Source organism: Rhineura floridana, chromosome 3 (assembly GCF_030035675.1).
Source record: "Rhineura floridana isolate rRhiFlo1 chromosome 3, rRhiFlo1.hap2, whole genome shotgun sequence".
NCBI lineage: Eukaryota > Metazoa > Chordata > Lepidosauria > Squamata > Rhineuridae > Rhineura > Rhineura floridana.
Window position 1 is genome coordinate 17,515,544 of NC_084482.1, and position 18,438 is coordinate 17,533,981.

The following is an 18,438-nucleotide window of genomic DNA, read 5'->3' on the forward strand; positions in this document are numbered from 1 at the left end:
GAGGATTTTTTGAAAACACACACAAATTGCTGCAGAAATGTGGAAAACTGGATTTAAGATTAGAAAAAAGAGAAACAGAGAGAAACTGAAACTGAATCCCTCGCTGGGAGATCACACGATGTTTTCTTGTATTTTTCACTGCCAGGAAGAGGGAGAGGGTCCGACTCAGGTGCCAAAATAACATGGCTGACCTTGGGTACCATTATACCTTGACTTGGCACACGTGTGGTACCATTTGCTGGCAGCCAAATGTCTTGGGCCATCCCTGGTCCACCGTCATCCTGTCCCTTCCCCTCTCCTCCTGGTCCAGACACACACACACACAGTGCCGCCCATCCTCTCTGCAACAACGTCCACCACCAAATGCATCTCCTTCCTCCCCTCCTGGGCACCCAGATCCCCCCAAAGCCCCCACCCCTGGGGATTTCCCTGGACCTGTGCCTTACCTTGGGCACCCGCGTCTCTGGCAGCACCATGGACTTGGTGTAGTTCAGCTCCCTGGGTCTGGCCCTGAGACCCTCACCCCTTGCTCCATCTTCGTCTTTGTCCAGCATTGCACCTGGAGCAGAGTCTCCTGGGACTGAGGGGCCGTGTCTCTCCGGATGTACTGAGCTCTTAAAAAAACAGAAACACAGAAGGGAGGTGATAAAAGGGGGGGCTGAGAAGGGAAGCTTGTCTCTAGAAAACAGTAAAAGAAGCTGCCCTTCCCCCTCCCCCTCCCAACCCCAGCTCAACCATCCCAGAGTCTTAATCCACACAGGGCTATTTCTTTCAACCTTCCACTCTCCCACAAGCAATAGCCCTCAGCTCTCCCGACCCACAGCTTTCCTATCCCGCCCCCTTGCCCTGACCCTCCACTGCTGATGGTAATAACAAGACCTTCAGGCCCAGATTCTCCTGTTTTGGGGGGGGATGGATGGACGCACGTGGCAACAGGGTGTGGAGAAGGGGGAGAACAGGCTCTGAGATTAGCTGGCACCGGCAGGCTCACTCCTTGGCCAGGATTCAGTTCATTAGAAGTAATTATTGCAGGATTTCCCGGCACCTGGCCGGCATCCCAAAACAATCAGCTTGGCAGAAGGGAGGGTGCCAGGGAGCAATGGGATTTAGGGGCAGGGAGGTGGCAGCAGGCACCTGTCTGTAAAGTTCTCCAGGAGCTCAGCAACCATCCCAATAATGGATTCGGAGAGCCAGTGTGGTATAGCAGTTAAGAGTATTGGACCAAGACTTGGGAGACCCAGGTTCACATCTCCGCTTGGCCATATATTTCTTTGAATGATCTTAGCCATGCTGCTATGGGCACTTCCAGACTGTCACTCTTTTCAGATTCAGTCACATAGTAGCAAGTTCAGGTTGCACAAGGCAAGTTGATTTGGCAGAATTTTTGCAAAAAGGAAAGCGATGGGCAAATGCAACGGAAAGTCGACGCCTTTGGCGTCGGATTGGTCGACACAGCGTCGTCCAACCTCCTGTCAAATGTATCAGAATGAATGTTTAATAAATAGCTGATGCTGTCAAACCTCCCTGCAAACTGTGCAAACGAATGAGGATGAAGGCTCCAGAAACAGGTCATCTGGAAGCCACCTATTTCTCCAGCTAGCCTACTTCGCAGGGTTGTGGTGAGGATATAAGGCAGGAAGGGGGAGAACCATGCATGCTGCCTTGAGCTCACTGGAAGAAAGGCAGGATATAAATGTAATAAATGAAGTCGCAAGAACCCAAGAAAGCCCATGAGCTACCTTGCATACTCTGGAAACACCTCACATATTACTGCCTGTGTGCACGCCTGCAGTTACACACAGGCACAGCCACGTGCCTACATGTACACATGCATGCACACATCAGATGGTGTACGTAGCTTCCTCTTCTGCCACCCCCACCCCCTGCCATTCCTTTTATTCTCACAATAACAAGCCTGTGGTTGATATACGTTAGGCTGAGAGATGCTGAGTGACTAGCCCAAGGACCACAATCCCTGCTCCAGCATGGAAGGTGTGCTGCAATTCTGCATGCAGCAAGCAAAAAAACCCCAGGAAAGTGATGAACAGGTAAGCGTTCCCACCTAGAAGTATTTTTAGTGAGTTTTGTGGCTGAGCAGGGATTTGAATCCAGATCTCCCTGGATCCCATCCAACACTCCAGCCGCTACACCACCCTGGCTCTGCCACTGTTCTTGCTCTTGCTGTCTTAAAAAGGCCACCCTCAGGTCACCTTTGATGCCTTCAAGAACAGAGCTCAGTTGCCAGCAGTGTCCTCTGCACATTGTAATACTTGGCTGTCAGTGTCACTGCAGCTGCCGAGGGGGGAGGAAGGCAGACCCTTCTGGATCAGGCCTAAGGTCCAGCTTCCAGCTCCCAACTATTGTCAACCAGCAGCTGCCGGCACCCAAGAAGGAGGGACATGCCAACGTCGCATAGTGAAGGTGCTGGGCCTGCTCAGAGGTGTACATCAGCCAGTGCACATTGCTGTGTGCACCACTGCTGGCAGCTGCTCTGTGTCAAACAAGGAAGCCAAGCAAAAGTGACAATGTGCATCTTTAAGGAAGCGTCTGCTCCCAAGAGCAAGTGGGGAGATAGGGATTCACTGAATGGCTTCAGCTGAAACCTCCACATTGCCAGGAACTCTCGCAACAGTTGGCCTTTGTTTTTATTGCCTTTTTAATGTTTTTTATTCTATGCTGGTTGTTTTTAACGTGTTGCAAACCGCTTTGATGGTTTTAATGAAATAGCAGTATACAAATAAATTAATAAAATGGCCATTTCCCACGTTACATACTACACCCACCCTATTCCCCAACCCGTCGCGTGCACCCATACACTGCCACATTAGGGATAAAAAAGTGAAAGTGTTCTGCCTCACTGGGCAATGAAAAAGCTGGTCTACCATACTGTGCAAGATACCAGTGATGGGGAACCTGGCGCTCTTCACATATTGTTAGAGTCCAGTTCCCGTCAGCCTGCATAGCCAATAATGAGGTATGAAGGAAGTCGTGGCTCAGCAACACTAGAGCGCCACAGGTTCCCCATTTCTGCTATATACCAACAGTGCACCCATCTTCCAGATGTGGATCCTTATGTAGGCAAAATTACACCATCCATGCAGAAGAGAGTGGTGTTGGTAGGTTCAGGGGAAGTCTGTGGAAGTACTAAAAGGGGGGGCAGCCCCAGGGAGTGGGGAGGGTGGAAACCACCCAATGATGACTAACTATGTTGTTCCATGACCATGGAATGTTGACCGATTTTGGGAGAGGAAAGATGGAATGGGGGGGGTTAGGGTGGAAATGGAATGGAGTATCCTGGAAAAAGGCATGGCTGACTGGCTGGGATCCTCAACAGGAGCACTCCATGCTGGAACATTTTGTTGCAGGTCCTACCGGTCAAATTTTTAATCATTAACTCCCTCCTTGCACATCTGGATTAAATGAACAATTGCCAGACACTTATAGGCTTATCATCTCACTGTTTGCCAGTCATCCTCTCAACATTGGTAGAGGATGGTATAACACTGGTGTAAACAATGGTAAGAACACCGCCAGCCTCACCATCTCTTGGTTCCTCCGTGGTGGCTTCCATGACTTCTCACCCGTTGCTGGCTTGTAGAAGTAACTGCGCAGGGAAGCTGAATCTATATGGTGTTCCCAAGTTTCAAGCACCTGCAGTGGGGGGCTGCGAGGGCTGGGGGGCAATGTTGCTAGTTGTTTCATCTCCTCCAGATTGCAGTAAATTGGGTTTTTTCCCCCATCAGGACCAGGGGGAGGCAAGTGAGTATCATCTAACATCTGTCAGAAGAAAGAAAACACAAGAGGCAGCCTCTCTTCATCATGGGATGCAGAACAAGTGAGCAGTGCCTCCATGGCATGAGATTTTCATGGTGGACCCAATAAAGAACTTTTAACTTCAAAATAAACATTTTCAATTCCCCTAGATCAGGAGTGGGCAGAAGTTAAATCTGGATCTACTGGTAGATTTCTGGATGATTTACCCAGAGATCAAGTAGATCAAGAAGGATTTCTACCCCCCCGCCAAAAAAAATTATTTAACAGCAGCAGCAAAAATCCTGCCCTAAATTATGTTGTCCAATTGAAGAAAGCTTTGGGATAACCAGGAGTGGATTTTTGTATAGAAGGGCTGTGGGCTCCACTCAGTACCGGTACTCAAAACAAACCCCTGGGTTCAGTTCTAAGAGTATGACTTTCTGCAGCAGGCTCTGGATAGCAGAGTTCAAAGTTTTTGTTTTGTTTTGTTTTTTTTATTATTATTATTATTATCATCATTATCATCATTATCATCATTATCATCTAAAATTTATTCGACGCCTATCTGGCAGGACACCCTGTCACTCTAGGCGACATACAAAGGAATAGAAATACGAACGACATAACAAAATATAGATCAACAGATACATAATAAAATACTGTTCACAATAAAACCATAAAAATCAGACCACCCCCTAAGGCACCTAACTGTAGCACGTTCATTCATCTGACTGTACAAAAAGCCATGTCTTCAACTGCCTCCGAAAACACAAAAGTGAAGGGGCTAGGCGAGTATCAATTGGTAAAGTGTTCCATAGAGTGGGAGCTACAATGGAGAAGGCTTTAGACCTAGTACCACTCAGTTTGGCCACTCTGATAGATGGAACCACAAAAAGTCTAGCGGCTGAGGACCTCGTACGCCCATCTACTCCAAGAAGAGAAAGTTTGTTCTTCAGATAGATCGGCCCAGCATCAAAAAAGGACTTATAAGTTAAAGCTATTATTTTAAACTTCACCCGCAGCACTATCGGAAGCCAATGAAGTTCCCGAAGGATTGGGGTGATGTGTTCTCTCCTATGGCAGCCCTTAATAAGTCGTGCCACCGCATTCTGGACAAGTTGAAGCTTACGCAAAGTTCTCAAAGGGAGACCAGCATATAGAGCATTACAATAGTCCAGACGGGAAAGAACCAAGGCACTAACTACAGTTGGTAAAAGATGCTTTGGGAGGTAGGTGTTTTAGTTTAAAAACAAAGCAGATCCCACAAGCCTGAAGTCTGTCCACCCCGACTTCAGGACACCAGACGTGTCCTCCTGACTGACCTTAGGTGGGTCACACCTTTTCTTTTTCTTTCTCTTCTTTTTGTAAAGAAACCCTCAAGAGGTTCAGGTAGTAATTCTACTTCAGACACATGAAAAAGTTAGAGTCAACAGCAGCAGCAACTTGTCAATAAACACTGAGAAGCAGAGGAAGGAGGACTTAGAAGTTAAACAATTAAAAGCTAGTTTAATTATGCTGCTGGTCTTGATTAAATGTACTGATTTGTTTTAATGATTTTTGTAAGTCACCCTGAAAACTATGCTAAATAAAGAAATATTTTTTTAAAAAAATAAATAAATAAAGAACTCCATGTTGCAGGTTGGGGATAAAAGTTGGAAAAGTTTGAAGACAGTGCTGACATAGATTTCACAGATTATTACATGGCCAGTTTGCTGCTCCTATGGTCTAGGCGAGATGGCCGCCCTTCCACTGTAGTTACAATAGTCAAGGAATTAGCTGCACTGTCACACGACAAACACAGCGTTTCACGGTACCCCAGGGGTTTTGGAATGGCCATGCCCTATGACCAGCTGGCGTTACTGAAGAAGAGTAGGATTTAGCTCCCAACTTTTATTTCTTGCATTATTCCTGAAATCAATACACACAGCACTAGCAAAGTTGTCTCAGCTGACTCACTGGTTTTAGATGTGTAACCCACCATATCCTGAAGGCCTGGGGCGGGTAACCAAGGCAATAAACACATAGAGAGCAGAACAGAATAACGGCTGCGTGCACGTTAACCCATTTGTAGCACAAAAATATGGTTTTTCTCAATCTGTGCTTGTCCTCAACATGCTGCTTTCAATTTAGATCAGGGGGCCTTAATCTATGGTCCATGGATGGTCTTCATCCATCCATATTTCCAGTGCAGTAAGGAAGGCCAAACAAGAGATGGATTGATTCCATAAAGGAGGCCACAGACCTGAACTTACAAGATCTGAACATGACAGATGCTATTGGAGGTAGCTGATTTATAGGGTTGCCATAAGTCGTAATCGACTTGAAGGCACACAACAACAAAAATAAAATTTATTGATTTATTGGGTCCATCGCTTTCTATAGACTAAAGGGGTCTGTGACCCAAAAAAGGTTAAGAACTACTGATCTGATTCCAGATCCTCCATCCACAAGGGTGGGTGTGGTAAATTGATACTTATTTGAGAACCCTCCTCTTGAATAGGTTATCCTTGCCTTGCCTTCCTTACACATGGCCCAAGTGAATAAAGAAGGAAGTGATGATTGTGATCTTGGTACACGCCCACCCACAACATCATTAGATAGGTGTGAATATAAGCCCCATTGCTGGGACAACCTACATCTGCCTTCATCTGTTTTCAAATGGACACGCTGCAGGATAATGCAGAATCAATCTGCAATGAGCTTTTATTTTTGGAATGAAACTAGTTTCTCAAGAAGCACTCTTCAGGGGCAAAAAAGTACACAGTAAATCTAGATTGTGCGTGGAGCGGACCATGTAGAAAAAATGTGTGTACCCAGCACACATTCCCTGAAATATCCTCACCTTTTCCCAATTTCACTCTGAGCCCTAAGAAACAACTGAAACAGGTAGGTAGGTAGGTACTTCACGGGTACCATCACTATTTTGCAGGAGGGATTCAAGCCCATACCAGTACTTTAGGTTTGTGCATTTAAAGTGGAATAAATTTTTGAGGTTTGGAAAGTGACAGGCAATGCATTGAGTGGGATGAACAAATGTCTAATGGGAAAGACATGGAAACACCTGGCAAGGAAATCAGGACAAATACAGGGCAAATATTCATTGCTGTATAACCTCCCTGCAAACAAATCAGAATAAATGTTCAGTAAAGGCTAGATATAATCCAACCTCCCAACCTCCACGTAAGTTTTGTGCAAGCAAATCAGGACGCATGCCCAATAAATAGGTTGTCTGGGCAGGGGCCCAAAGATGTTTAAGGTTAGCAAAACTCCAGTCAGAGGGAGTCCCATAGTGAGGGGCAACTACTAAGAGTAGCTTGTTTTGTACTGGATCCTGGTATCATTACAACTCTCACTGGACTACAAATACCATAATGGAGTACCGAGGAGAAGGAGGAGGCCTCTATGATATGCTGGGCTAAAGCCAACATTGGCTTTATAGATGGTAACAACCAGCACCTTGGATTGTGCCTGGAAAATAACACAGAGACCATGCGATGTATCAGTAGGTACCAAAGGCAAAATACTGGCATTGTACCGGTAAGAGATGTACAGACTGGAGAGATGTTTTAATTAAATACAGACATCCAATAGCACCTGCTACACATAGCGGGGGGGAAAGAAACGGTGCCAACATTCAGTGGGAACAGTTGGAGAAGATGAGACTGTAGGAACTGTTAGGTGAGTGTCTGTCTCCAGAGAGCTATAGAAGAATCCTTCCCCACAGTGACAAGATAAACAATGTGAATAACAGTGGAATGGGTTGGCAATATAGAGTTTTGGATGTATTGCAAAGATCTGACTTCAAACCTTCCATGAAGCTTGGCTATGAGCAAGGCATAACTCTCTCAGCCAAGTCTACCTCACAGGATCCTTGTGAAGATAAAATGGGATCATTCATTCATTGGCGATCACTCGTGGCCGCGTAAGATTGTCTTCCAAGATAAGGTCTTTAACTGTGGGTCTGTAAGTGACTGTGGAGGCCAATTGTGGATCCACACAGCCTCCCACAGTGAGGACAAAGGTTTCCAGATGGAAGATGGCCGCGATGAGGATTTGTTTGACATGCCTTCCTCTTAGCTCGTTTGTCCCGTTTGCCCTGTATTCGTGCATCTTCAAAGTCCAGAGCACCTTTGATAACAGCCGACCTCCATTTTGGACCTTCATGGGCTAAGACTCCCCAGTTCTCGATGTTCATGTTACATTTTTTAGATTCGCTTTAAGAACATCTTTAAACCTCTTTTGCTGTCCACCGATGTTCCGTTTTCTATCCTTAAGTTGGGAGTAAAGTAGCTGCTTTGGAAGACGGTGATCAGGCATTTGAACAACATGGCCGGTCCAGAAAGTTGATGTTGAAGGATCATTGTTTCAACACTGGTAGTCTTTGCTTCTTCCAAAACGCTAACATTAGTCCACCTGTCTTCCCAAGTAATTTGCAGAATTTTCCAGAGGCAGCGTTGGTGGAATCTTTCAAGAAGTTGGGAGTGGCGTTTATAAATGGTCCATGTTTCACAGGCATACAGTAAGGTCGGTAGTACAATGGCTTTGTAAATAAGCATTTTGGTCTCCCTGTGAATATCCCGATCCTCGAACACTCTACGCTTCATTTGGGAGAATGCGGCACTCGCAGAGCTCAGACGATGTTGAATTTCAGCATCAATGACAGGGGGGGGGTATCCGATCCCGGTCCCGGTAAGACGCTTTTTTTCCAGCTCGATATCTTTCCTCCCTTAGCTCATAATTTTTAAACCCTTTAACTCTAGTAGCTTCATGGAAATAGAGACGGCATGAAGTTTAAAGACTTGGCGATTTTCCCAGCACTATAATCTTCACTTCAAAGCCTAAACATAGCTGTATTTAAGATATCAAACTGATTTCCTTAAGCAGAACGTATAACTAAGGAGCAAGAAAAATGGGACACTGAAGTGAAATATCTATGTCCATGCCTTAGAACATCTAAATAAATGCTATATACTTAGGACTAATTCATAAACCCCTTTACTAGCAGAGTGGAAAGTTTATTTACTTACCTTGTGATTAACGCAGCCATCCAAACGGACCGAACTGTGTTACTGCCGTCCATTTTAAGGCTTATGCTGATGATTACACAATGATCTTTGCCAGGAGTTAGGCATCTCCTTGGGGGAAGGGAAAATCCCCCCTGAACCAGCTCAACCCAAAATAATCCAACCTTGCCTACCAAATTCTACTTCCCCTTACCCTCCGGATATATCAATAAATGACCATCCACAGCCGACTAACCTTCATGACTGGTCATTAGAACACCAATTAACCATCAACCCACTTAAGGAGGATATCGGCACTAAAAGCCTCGCTGAAGAACTTCAGGATGCAGGCTTTGGCTGCATCCCAACACAGAAGGACGAAGAGCTTCCCTCTGAAATTTTAACTATAGATGACACTAATGTGCCACAAGATTCCAGGACTGCCTCTTCAGAGAACTACCCCAAAATTAATCCTTCAACACAGCAGAGCCTGGAAGGCTTGAACTTGCTGTCGTTAGGATGGGGAATAGCTGTAACAGAAGAACTTAATTTGATAAAAGCTTACATAACCGAAACGAACAGTCTACTTACCACTCTGACTAAATCTATGGGACTATTCCTGACGGAGAAACAAATCTCCCCCAACTCCACCTCAGTCACCCAAGATTCTCGAAACTCCTTGATAAGGAAACCAAAATCTTTTTCTTTTATTTTTTTTCTGTTGTATTGTTTTTGTTGTATTTGTATTTGTTTTTATAAAAATTTGAATAATAAAAAAAATTATTATATAAGGAAACCAAAATCGAAAGTTAAAAACATTAACTCATCACACCAGACTGCTCGGAGAGTTAACAAAATGAAGAAAACAAAGAACATAAAGAACTTAAAGCCTGCCCTAACAAAGAAAAAGAATTTTAATCCCTTATATAAGCTACTAGACGCTTCAACTAAATCTCAGCATTCCCTTCCGCAAGATTGTAAAACAAAAACAGTTACAAAAAAATACTTCTCTCCATTTAAATAAGTCTAGCCCCTTACTGGGGAATGCAAATTTTCTAAGAGAGCCTTGTTCTGAAAAGTCCAAATATGGAATCAGGAGCCCGGATATTAACAAACCCCTAGGCGCTCACAGACTTTCGGACAACCACTGTAACGTTTCAAATTGGAATTTACAACTCATAAGAGACAAACTAGCAGTAACCTTTCTAACTTCGTCGTTGGAGCAGAGGTCAACTACATCGATAAAACAACTTTTTGAATCTTACCTTAAACTTTATCTCCCGAACATCTCATCTAACAACTGCGTCCAGCATGTGTCTCACTTCTATTCGCATTTTCCAGAAAGACGCACCATCATTACCTTTCAATCGACACACATTGCTGAGTGGATTTACAAAATCAGGGAAGACTTTCACACTCATGGTATCTGGATAGAACGCTATTTTGTAAATAAGGCTTCCCCTAATTCACTTTTTAACCATTCCTTTTCACAATTAAGGAAAGAAACATCCCGGTCTCAGCTATCCCCCGCTAGACAGAGTACTCAAGTAAATAAGGCCTCTTCTAATTCATCCCTTAATCATCCCTCTACACATTCAAAGAAAGATAGATTTCGATCTCAGTCATACACCTGTAGAAAGAGTAACCAGAAATACTCCACCCCTACTAACCCCCTAGCCCAAGCCCAATTTCAGTCTTGTGGGTCGGAGGCTCCAGACTACGAAGACCTCCCCCTCCCCCTCCTAACAAAGCGCTGTTCTGATCCAAACAGAGCTGACCCCCTCCCATGTAATAAAAACAGGTCTATAACTGATGCTAAGGAAAGCAAGCTACTTAGACTCCAAAATTACGACCCGATTCCGGGTACAGCTAAGCAAACAACCAGTGCCTCTTGGCTCGCGATGCGTTATCTATATCCTGAAGAATTGGGTTCCCCAACTAAAAGCCAAACGATAAAATTAAATCCTTCCCCAGGTTCAATACAAGCTACTAGAGTATCCTCCAATGTTAGTACATTAACTCCAATAATTCATATCATCACTCCGCGTTATGATTCCTCTTAGATGTAACCACTAAAACAAACAGCTTATTATTTAACCCAGCCCTGGGTTTAGCCCTAATCCCACATTTATCATGATGAAGGACCCCCTTTCTCCATATGATTATGAAATATAGCCAGCGGGAAAAGTACTATGCGAGACATAACTTCACGTTTGTTATGCATTTTAATCTTGAAGATTTTTAAGGTCCTAGTATGTCGGAATTCCAAATATGTATTTTATAACCCTTCTTTTCGTAATTAATCCTGTTATATGGGCCTTTGGCCGCAATAAAGATTGATTGATTGATTGATTGATTGATTGATGGCATCAATGACAGCTTTTACAGAGAGATGGCTGCCAAGATAGGGGAAGTGATCAACGTTCTCCAGCATCACACCACTAAGCTGGATTGATGGTGCTACAGAGGGACTAGTTCGCACCTGTTGATGAAGCACTTCTGCAAAGACATTTAGGATAGTTTGAAGATCTTTCTCTGAATGTGCAGAGACTACACTATCATCGGCATATTGAAGTTCTGCGACAGAGGATGACATTACCATACTTTTTGCTTTCAGCCTACTGAGATTAAAAAGCTTTCCATCTGTCCGATATATGATTTCCACACCAGCAGCAAGTTTATCCTCAATAAGGTATAGAATCATAGCAATGAAAATAGCAAATAAGGAAGGAGCAATGACGCATCCTTGTTTTATGCCTGATCCGACTCTGAATGGATCTCTTTGAAAGCCATTCTTGTCGAAAATTGTTGCTGTCATGTTGTCATGAAGGAGTCGCAAAATATTCACAAATTTATCAGGGCATCCAGTTTTCAGAAGGATGGTCCAGAGAGCGGTTCAATTCACAGTGTCAAAGGCCTTAGTCAGATCAATAAACACCATATATAAAGGTCGATTCTGCTCCCGGCATTTTTCTTGAAGCTGTCATGCAGTGAAGATCATGTCCACTGTCTCCCTGGAAGGACGGAAACCATTTTGAGATTCAGGGCGGACATCCTCTGAGATCCTTGCAAGAATTTTACCTGAGGTAGCAAGAAGAGAGATACCTCAATAGTTCCCGCAATCTGTTCTATCACCCTTCTTAAAAAGGGTGATAATTATGGCGTCCCTAAAGTCTTCTGGGATCTCCTCCCTTATCCAGATTTTTTCGATGAGCTTATGAAGTTGTTGGGTAAGTTCAGGCCCATCTTCTTTAAAGACTTAGCAGGAATCCCATCAGGTCCACTAGCTTTGATGTTCTTCATTTGATTGATGGCTTTACTGACTTCATCCAAATTAGGGGATACTGCAAGCTCGTCTCTAGTTTGTTGTTGTAGAATTTGCAAGAGGACCTCATCAGTCACAACAGAGTTACGATTAAGGAGGTTGTGGTAATGCTCTTTCCAGTGCAATGCAAGAGTGGTACCTTATGTATCTAAACAGAAGAGGGCCTTCTTGGTGGTGCCCTCTCCCCCAGCTTTGGAATACATTCCCAAAAGAAGTAAAACTGATGCTGACACTATTATTTTCAGCAGCAACTTAAGATTTTCTTTTTAAATTGCCCAGGCTTTTTTAATGTACTACATTGACTTAGCTGGTTGCATATTTTCTGGTTAATTATTTCCCAAATTTTCTTATTTTGTTTTCATCTTTTTTTTAACTGTTTGTTTTAATATTGCATTTTTGTTTCATGTTTATGTGCACCGCCCTGGAATCCATGTGTTGAATGAAAGGTGCAGTTTAGACATTTTCAAAATAAATAAATGACTCTGCTTTTCAGTAACACCAGGCTAGACATAGGATATGACCATTCCGAAGCCTCCTTGGTTCAGCGGGATACTGTGTTGTGGCAATGTGGCTAACACGTTACGATAATGTAGTTCTAATGGAAGGATGGCCATCTCGTCCAGATCAAAGGAACAGACCGGCCATATAATAATCTGTGCTATCTAGGATAGTAGTCTTCAAATGTCTCCAACCTGGGACCTACTTTTGTCCCCAATCTATAACATGGAGCTCTTTATTTATTCAAACATGCATATATATCCACTAGCTGAAATATTTATACCCCACCTAATCACCGAAATCATCCCGTTTTACTGACAAAATGCAAATCAAGGTGGAAAATATGTAAAGACCACCAGAGCTGTGGGTTGGAATCACACAAACTGGTTCTAAGCTGGGCTCATCCACGCCAGTCCCACCAATCCACAACAGAATCCACCCGAACCCCCATCCATAGACCATCTCAAGCTCTGCCCAGTTCCACCTAGGCCCTCTGCTGGCGCTGTTTTCCTAAGCCTCAGCCTCTGCATTTTCTTCCTCTCAGCTTTGCCAGAGGGGCGGGCCTCTCAATCCAACCCACACGGCCTTTCCTCCATCAGTAGGCATCCTGTCCATTGCTCAAGTTTCAGAGGAAGTAGAAAACTCTTGCTTCATTGCTGGGGTTTCTAATGATTTCTTTAGCAGTTTAGAGAGCCTCTCTCCATCCCCAACCTTCCTCGCTTAGCTCTGAGCATGTCTCCCAACCCTATCTGCTCTCCGTAATTTGCTCCTTTCCTACGTAGCCCGGAGGCCTTTGCACATGCCCGCCTCCTCTTAGGGGAGTTTCCTCACCCAGCAGACCCAGCACCCCCCTCACAATCCAGTACTTACTGCTGTCAGTGCCTGGGTCAGCTATGCAGTTCAGAGGCACACCCTAAGGCACTGCTGGCCCTCCCACTGGCTTCCCCCACATCCTGTGTGGGCAAGTGCAGCAGCCTCCCACCCCCTCTCAATTAGGAGGCGGGTGAAAAAGGGGAAGTGGTGTGAGGAAAAGGAGGCAGAGAGGTTCAGATCTGTACTGCTAATCTAGTGTGATCGTCACACAGAGAGAGGCCTTTGTTTTCAGCCCCACAAGGAAGAGAACATGATATACGTCTATCAACATTTTGATAAATAAATAAATAAATAAAATAAGTCTACCTCAACCCTAGTATAGTGGTATGTTACCTTTCAGAGATATTCTCTGATTTGGGACAATAGCCAACCCTTCGTTAGAAATCAGTAATGTGGGGACATACCCTAAGGTTATATGGGGGTGGATGGCATACAGAAAGTACAAACTTCAGACTAGGGCCTAACTTAGGTCTTACTGGCAGAGAGAGAGAGAGAGAGAGTCACTCTACCCCAGCCGTGATCCCAATTAATATCTCCCCACCCCGCACTGCAATTAGTGATGGGGGAAAACTCCTATTGCCACCACCTGGAGCTTTTTCCTAATTACAGCAGGGTGAGGGATTTTTTTCATCCGGATTGCAGTTGAGGAACAGGATGGCCATCTGTCGTACTTTATAGACCGGGGTGGGAAATCTTTTTCAGCCCAAGGGCCACATTCCCTTTGGGGCAACCTTCCAGGGGCCACATGCCAGTGGTGGGTGGATCCAGAAGCAAAAGTGGGAGGAACAATAATAAATGCTGCCTTTTGCAGTAGGCTTGTTTCTACACAAACTCACACAACCCTCTCTGTCCTCCCTCCAGGCAAGCAAGGCTCCAAGGGCACCTTCTAGTCAGGCAAAAACACTGAAGGAGAGTGCCAAGCAGGGCTGGGGATGGGTGTGGCTTGAGGAGAGGGGGTGTGGCCTCGGGAGAGTCTGATTTGTCCCCCAGCCCCGAGGTTCCCCAGAGGGCAGTACACTGTTTGAAGGACTGTCCAGTCCAAGTCCAGATTAAAGACAGAGAAACCTAAGGAGGGAAGGGAAAGGGCTGTAAACATTCAGGTGATGTGAAGGCCGAAGGTCCTGCTTCAGAGTTCACAGAATCCCAAAGGCAAATGTTATTCCCTACATCTCACACTCCACAATACCTTAATGCAGCCTTTCCCAACCAGTGTGCCTCCGGATGTTGTTGGACTACAACTCCCATCTTCCTGACGATTGGCAATGCTGGCTGAGGCTGATGGGAGTTGTGGTCCAACAACATCTGGAGGCACACTGGTTGGGAAAGGCTGCCTTAATGACTAAAAAGCTACCTTACCTCTTGGTTGCAGTTCCCTTTCATTGTCAGCATTTCCTCTTCTAAACTCTGCTCCTGCCTTGCACTTGTGCTGTCACTTTCAGTCAAGCTGCTTGCGCTGTGTCTCCTGCCAAGAAGAGGGGGGGGGCAGGATCTCATCGTTCGTAGAGGGAGTCTGTGGCAGGACATGAAGCCCGTATGGAAAGACAGAGGATGTGATGGCGTGTACAAGTCCTCCAGAGAACAAGACAGCTCTTCCAAGCAAGCTAGAAGGGGAGGAAATAGCATGGTCAGCAACCAAAATGAAAAGGGATTCCTCTGAAAAGGGATTAGCGGAGGCGGGGGGCCTGAAGCTGCCCCTTAGAAGCCTGCAACTAGGGTTTTTCTACCTCTGAATACCAGTTGCTGGGATCACAAGTGGGGAGAGTGCTGTTGAGCTCAAGTGTTGCTTGTGGGCTTCCCATAGGCATCTCACTGGCTACTGTCATGAACTGGGATGCTGGACTAGATGCACCTTTGGCTGGATCCAGCAGGTCTGCAAAAAGCCAAGGAATTGTACCACCTCCTGAACACCCCACTGAGATCCCTCAGGCATATCCCCGCCTAAAACACAGTTATCTAATTACAGGTAGGCATAGCAACCAACTGACGCTCTAACCAGGGGCATTTGCTCCTCTCAGTGGCTACCTGATCCTCCCAGTCCTAGCCACAAAGTTTCCTTTTGATATTGTACATGCATACATAATCTCTCAGGGGTGCGTGGATTGTCAGGGCTGGGGCGCTGGTGTCCAAGCGGAGCCACAGAAAAGCAAGGGAAAGGGAAGAGACTGTGCAGGCTCAACGTGTCTCGTCAGTCACACAGAGAAGGACAAGACCCCATAGCCATAGAGGGGTCAACATTCTTTCAGCCAGAACTCAAACCAGGAGTCTCTTGGGCTGTTGCTCTTTGCGGTGCTCCACCTGAGATTGCAGAGAGGAAGAAAAAAGAGCAGTGTTGTCCTCTTGGTTTCCGGTGTGACGCCACTCCTCTCCAGGTAGCCAGTTGGATCCATGTGACCTAAACTGGGCTATAAATGCTTCCCAGTCAGGCCTGGGTCTCTGCTGGGGCAATAGTCAGATTCTTGCTTATATGTCTCCCTAGTCTTCCTCCTAGTCTTGTCCCTTCCCTGTCTCCATAGTACTGCAGCCTATGTGAACAAAGGAGTGTAGGCTTCATACTGAGGCAGACCCCTGCTCCAACCTTCTTCAGCCTTGAGTTTCCAGATGTTGTTGGACTGCAGCTCCCATCACCCCCGGACATTGACTAAGCTGGCATGGAATGGTGGGGGCTACACTCCAGCAGCATCTAAGGACCCACAGCTGAAGATCTCTTGTCTACAGTGACTGGCAGTGGCTTCGGTTTCAGATAGGGGTCTCCCCCAGCCCTACCTGAAGATGCGGCCAATTGAACCCTGGACTTTTTGCACACAAAGTACAGTCTGCTGGCTTCCCCGTCCATTTGCCTGCCCTTCTGCTCGCTCCCGCCTGCCTCCTCTCACGTGAACCTGCCCAGATAGAAAGACACAGGTGTCCTCCAGATGTAGCTGGGCTCCAACTCCCATCAGCCCCAGCCAGCATGGGATTCTCTGGCATGCAATGCCATGAGTGGCCACATGTTTTGCTTTATAGTTCTCTGACTGAAGGTCTGCATGCAATCCATTTCAGATTGGGTGAGAGTCTTCTTTTTGAACAAATGACCAGTCCAAGTCTGGTTTAAAGATAAATACCCATAAGAAGGGCAAGCAGGGGCCTGACATTTCCCATCCGCAGCACCTGGACAGCAGACTGAGTGGGCACACAGATCACCTGATCACAGTCTTCCCTGCTTTCATACCATGCTTCTATTAAACGCCTAGCAATTATTTCTAAGTTTGCATCTATACATACAAACTGGCACACCAGCCTGGCTAGCCCTATGCTGACTGGTCCCCAAAAACTCACCGGACCCACTGACGTCTTGCTCTGTATTTGTACTGATGCCAGGATGTAGTGCAGTATTTTCCTGGGGGGCTGTTCTTGTGCCAAGGGGCACTTCAACCACATAGGTGGCAGGCACAAAGATGGGTCGCTTCTGCTTGGGCTGGCCATGCCGCCGTACCTGCCACCAGTCCTCATTGGCCTTGTGCATAAGCTGGAAGACCTCGCCTTCTTGAATGGTCACCCACCTCCCATCCTCAGATTTATACTGGTAGTTGTAGAGGGCCTGCAGCATCACAGTGCCTGGGTTCAACCCTGCATCCAGGGTAGACGTGCTCCGGTGGCGGCTGAGCCCTTCCAGTAACTGCCGTCCTGAAAGCATCTCATCAGGACAGGATGGTTCTCCAAAGAGTTAAGGACTCCAATGCCAGAGAGAGCTCCAAGTTGTCACCTGTGAAAAGGACACAAATGGGGCACAACATTGAGATGTTGAACACGCCAATCTAAATATATCCCTTCTGGCAGAGAAGAAGGCAGTCCTCTTACAGACACATCAGGCAGTAGTCAACGCTAGTGCTACTCAAGAGTAGACCTACTGAAGTTAATGGGCATGACTGATAAGTTTATTCATTTCAGTGGGTCTGCTCCAAGTAGGACTTCACTGAATACAACCCATCTTACTCTAATCAACAGGTTGAGCCCAAGGGTATTATTTATATTATAAAATATACATGATGGAATATGAGTGTATCTTCAATAGGTGCCGAAAAGATAACAGAGATGGCGCCTGTCTAATATTTAAGGGTAGGGAGTTCCACAGGGTAGGGGCCACCACACTAAAGGTCTGTTTCCTATGTTGTACAGAACGGACCTCCTGATAAGATGGCATCTGCAGGAAGCCCTCACCTGCAGAGCACAGTGATCGACTGGGTATATAAGGGATAAGACTTCAGGTATCCTGGTCCCAAGCTGTATAGGGCTTTGTACACGAAAACCAGAACCTTGAACTTGGTCCGGTAGCAAATGGGCAACCAGTGAAGTTCTTTCAGCAGTGGGGTGACATGTTGACAATACCCTGCCCCAGTGAGCAGTCTCACCGCTGCATTTTGCACCAGCTGCAGCTTCTGGACCAACCTCAAGGGTAGCCCCACATAGAGTGCATTACAGTAATCCAGCCTGGAGGTTACCAATGCGTGGACAACAGTGGTCAGGCTATCCCAGTCCAGAAAAGGCCGCAGCTGTCTTACCAGTCGAAGCTGGTAAAAGGCACTCCTAGCCACTGAGGTCACTTGATAATCTCCATCCTAGCTGGATCTCTGGTGGATGAAAAGCCCAGGGTGACTTTCTCATTGCTACAAAAGCCATGCAATTTTATTCTATATAAAACAGGAAGTGTGAAAAAAAAATAGGATTTTTCCTCAATAGTTCATAACCAGCTTCAAAATAGTTACCGTGCCCTTCGGCAGTCATTCAGAGAGTAGTTGGCAGTTGTGATTTAGTTTTACTGGAAATCACAGGAAATTCCAAGCAACCGTTGGGACTTCTAGCTGATTTTAAACTCAGGCTAGTTTTCCTATTGCTATAAAAGCAGCATAACCACTGGCAATGAATTCCATAGGATAATTCAAATATCCTTTGAATAGGATGCCTTCCCCTCTTGGAATGTTAGTTCCTGCTAGCCCTCTTATCTATCTA

The 18,438-nt window shown here is 45.6% G+C and overlaps 1 protein-coding gene across 3 annotated transcripts in view; it reads right to left on the reverse strand.

The window, feature by feature from the left end:
• ARHGAP9 (Rho GTPase activating protein 9) overlaps window positions 1-18,438 on the reverse strand; it is a 58,456-nt gene that overhangs the window by 32,215 nt on the left and 7,803 nt on the right. For 2 of the 3 annotated variants that reach the window (XM_061614646.1, XM_061614645.1), the window contains exons 2-5: window positions 16,768-17,194; window positions 14,809-15,053; window positions 3,541-3,777; window positions 447-614 (exon numbers count right to left, since the gene is read on the reverse strand). In XM_061614646.1, coding sequence (XP_061470630.1) covers window positions 447-614; window positions 3,541-3,777; window positions 14,809-15,053; window positions 16,768-17,125 — 1,008 coding nt within the window. In that variant the 5' untranslated portion in view covers window positions 17,126-17,194. Of the gene's footprint in view, window positions 1-446; window positions 615-3,540; window positions 3,778-13,449; window positions 13,536-14,808; window positions 15,054-16,767; window positions 17,195-18,438 lie in introns of those variants that run through there. The other variant, XM_061614647.1, reaches the window with a different exon arrangement.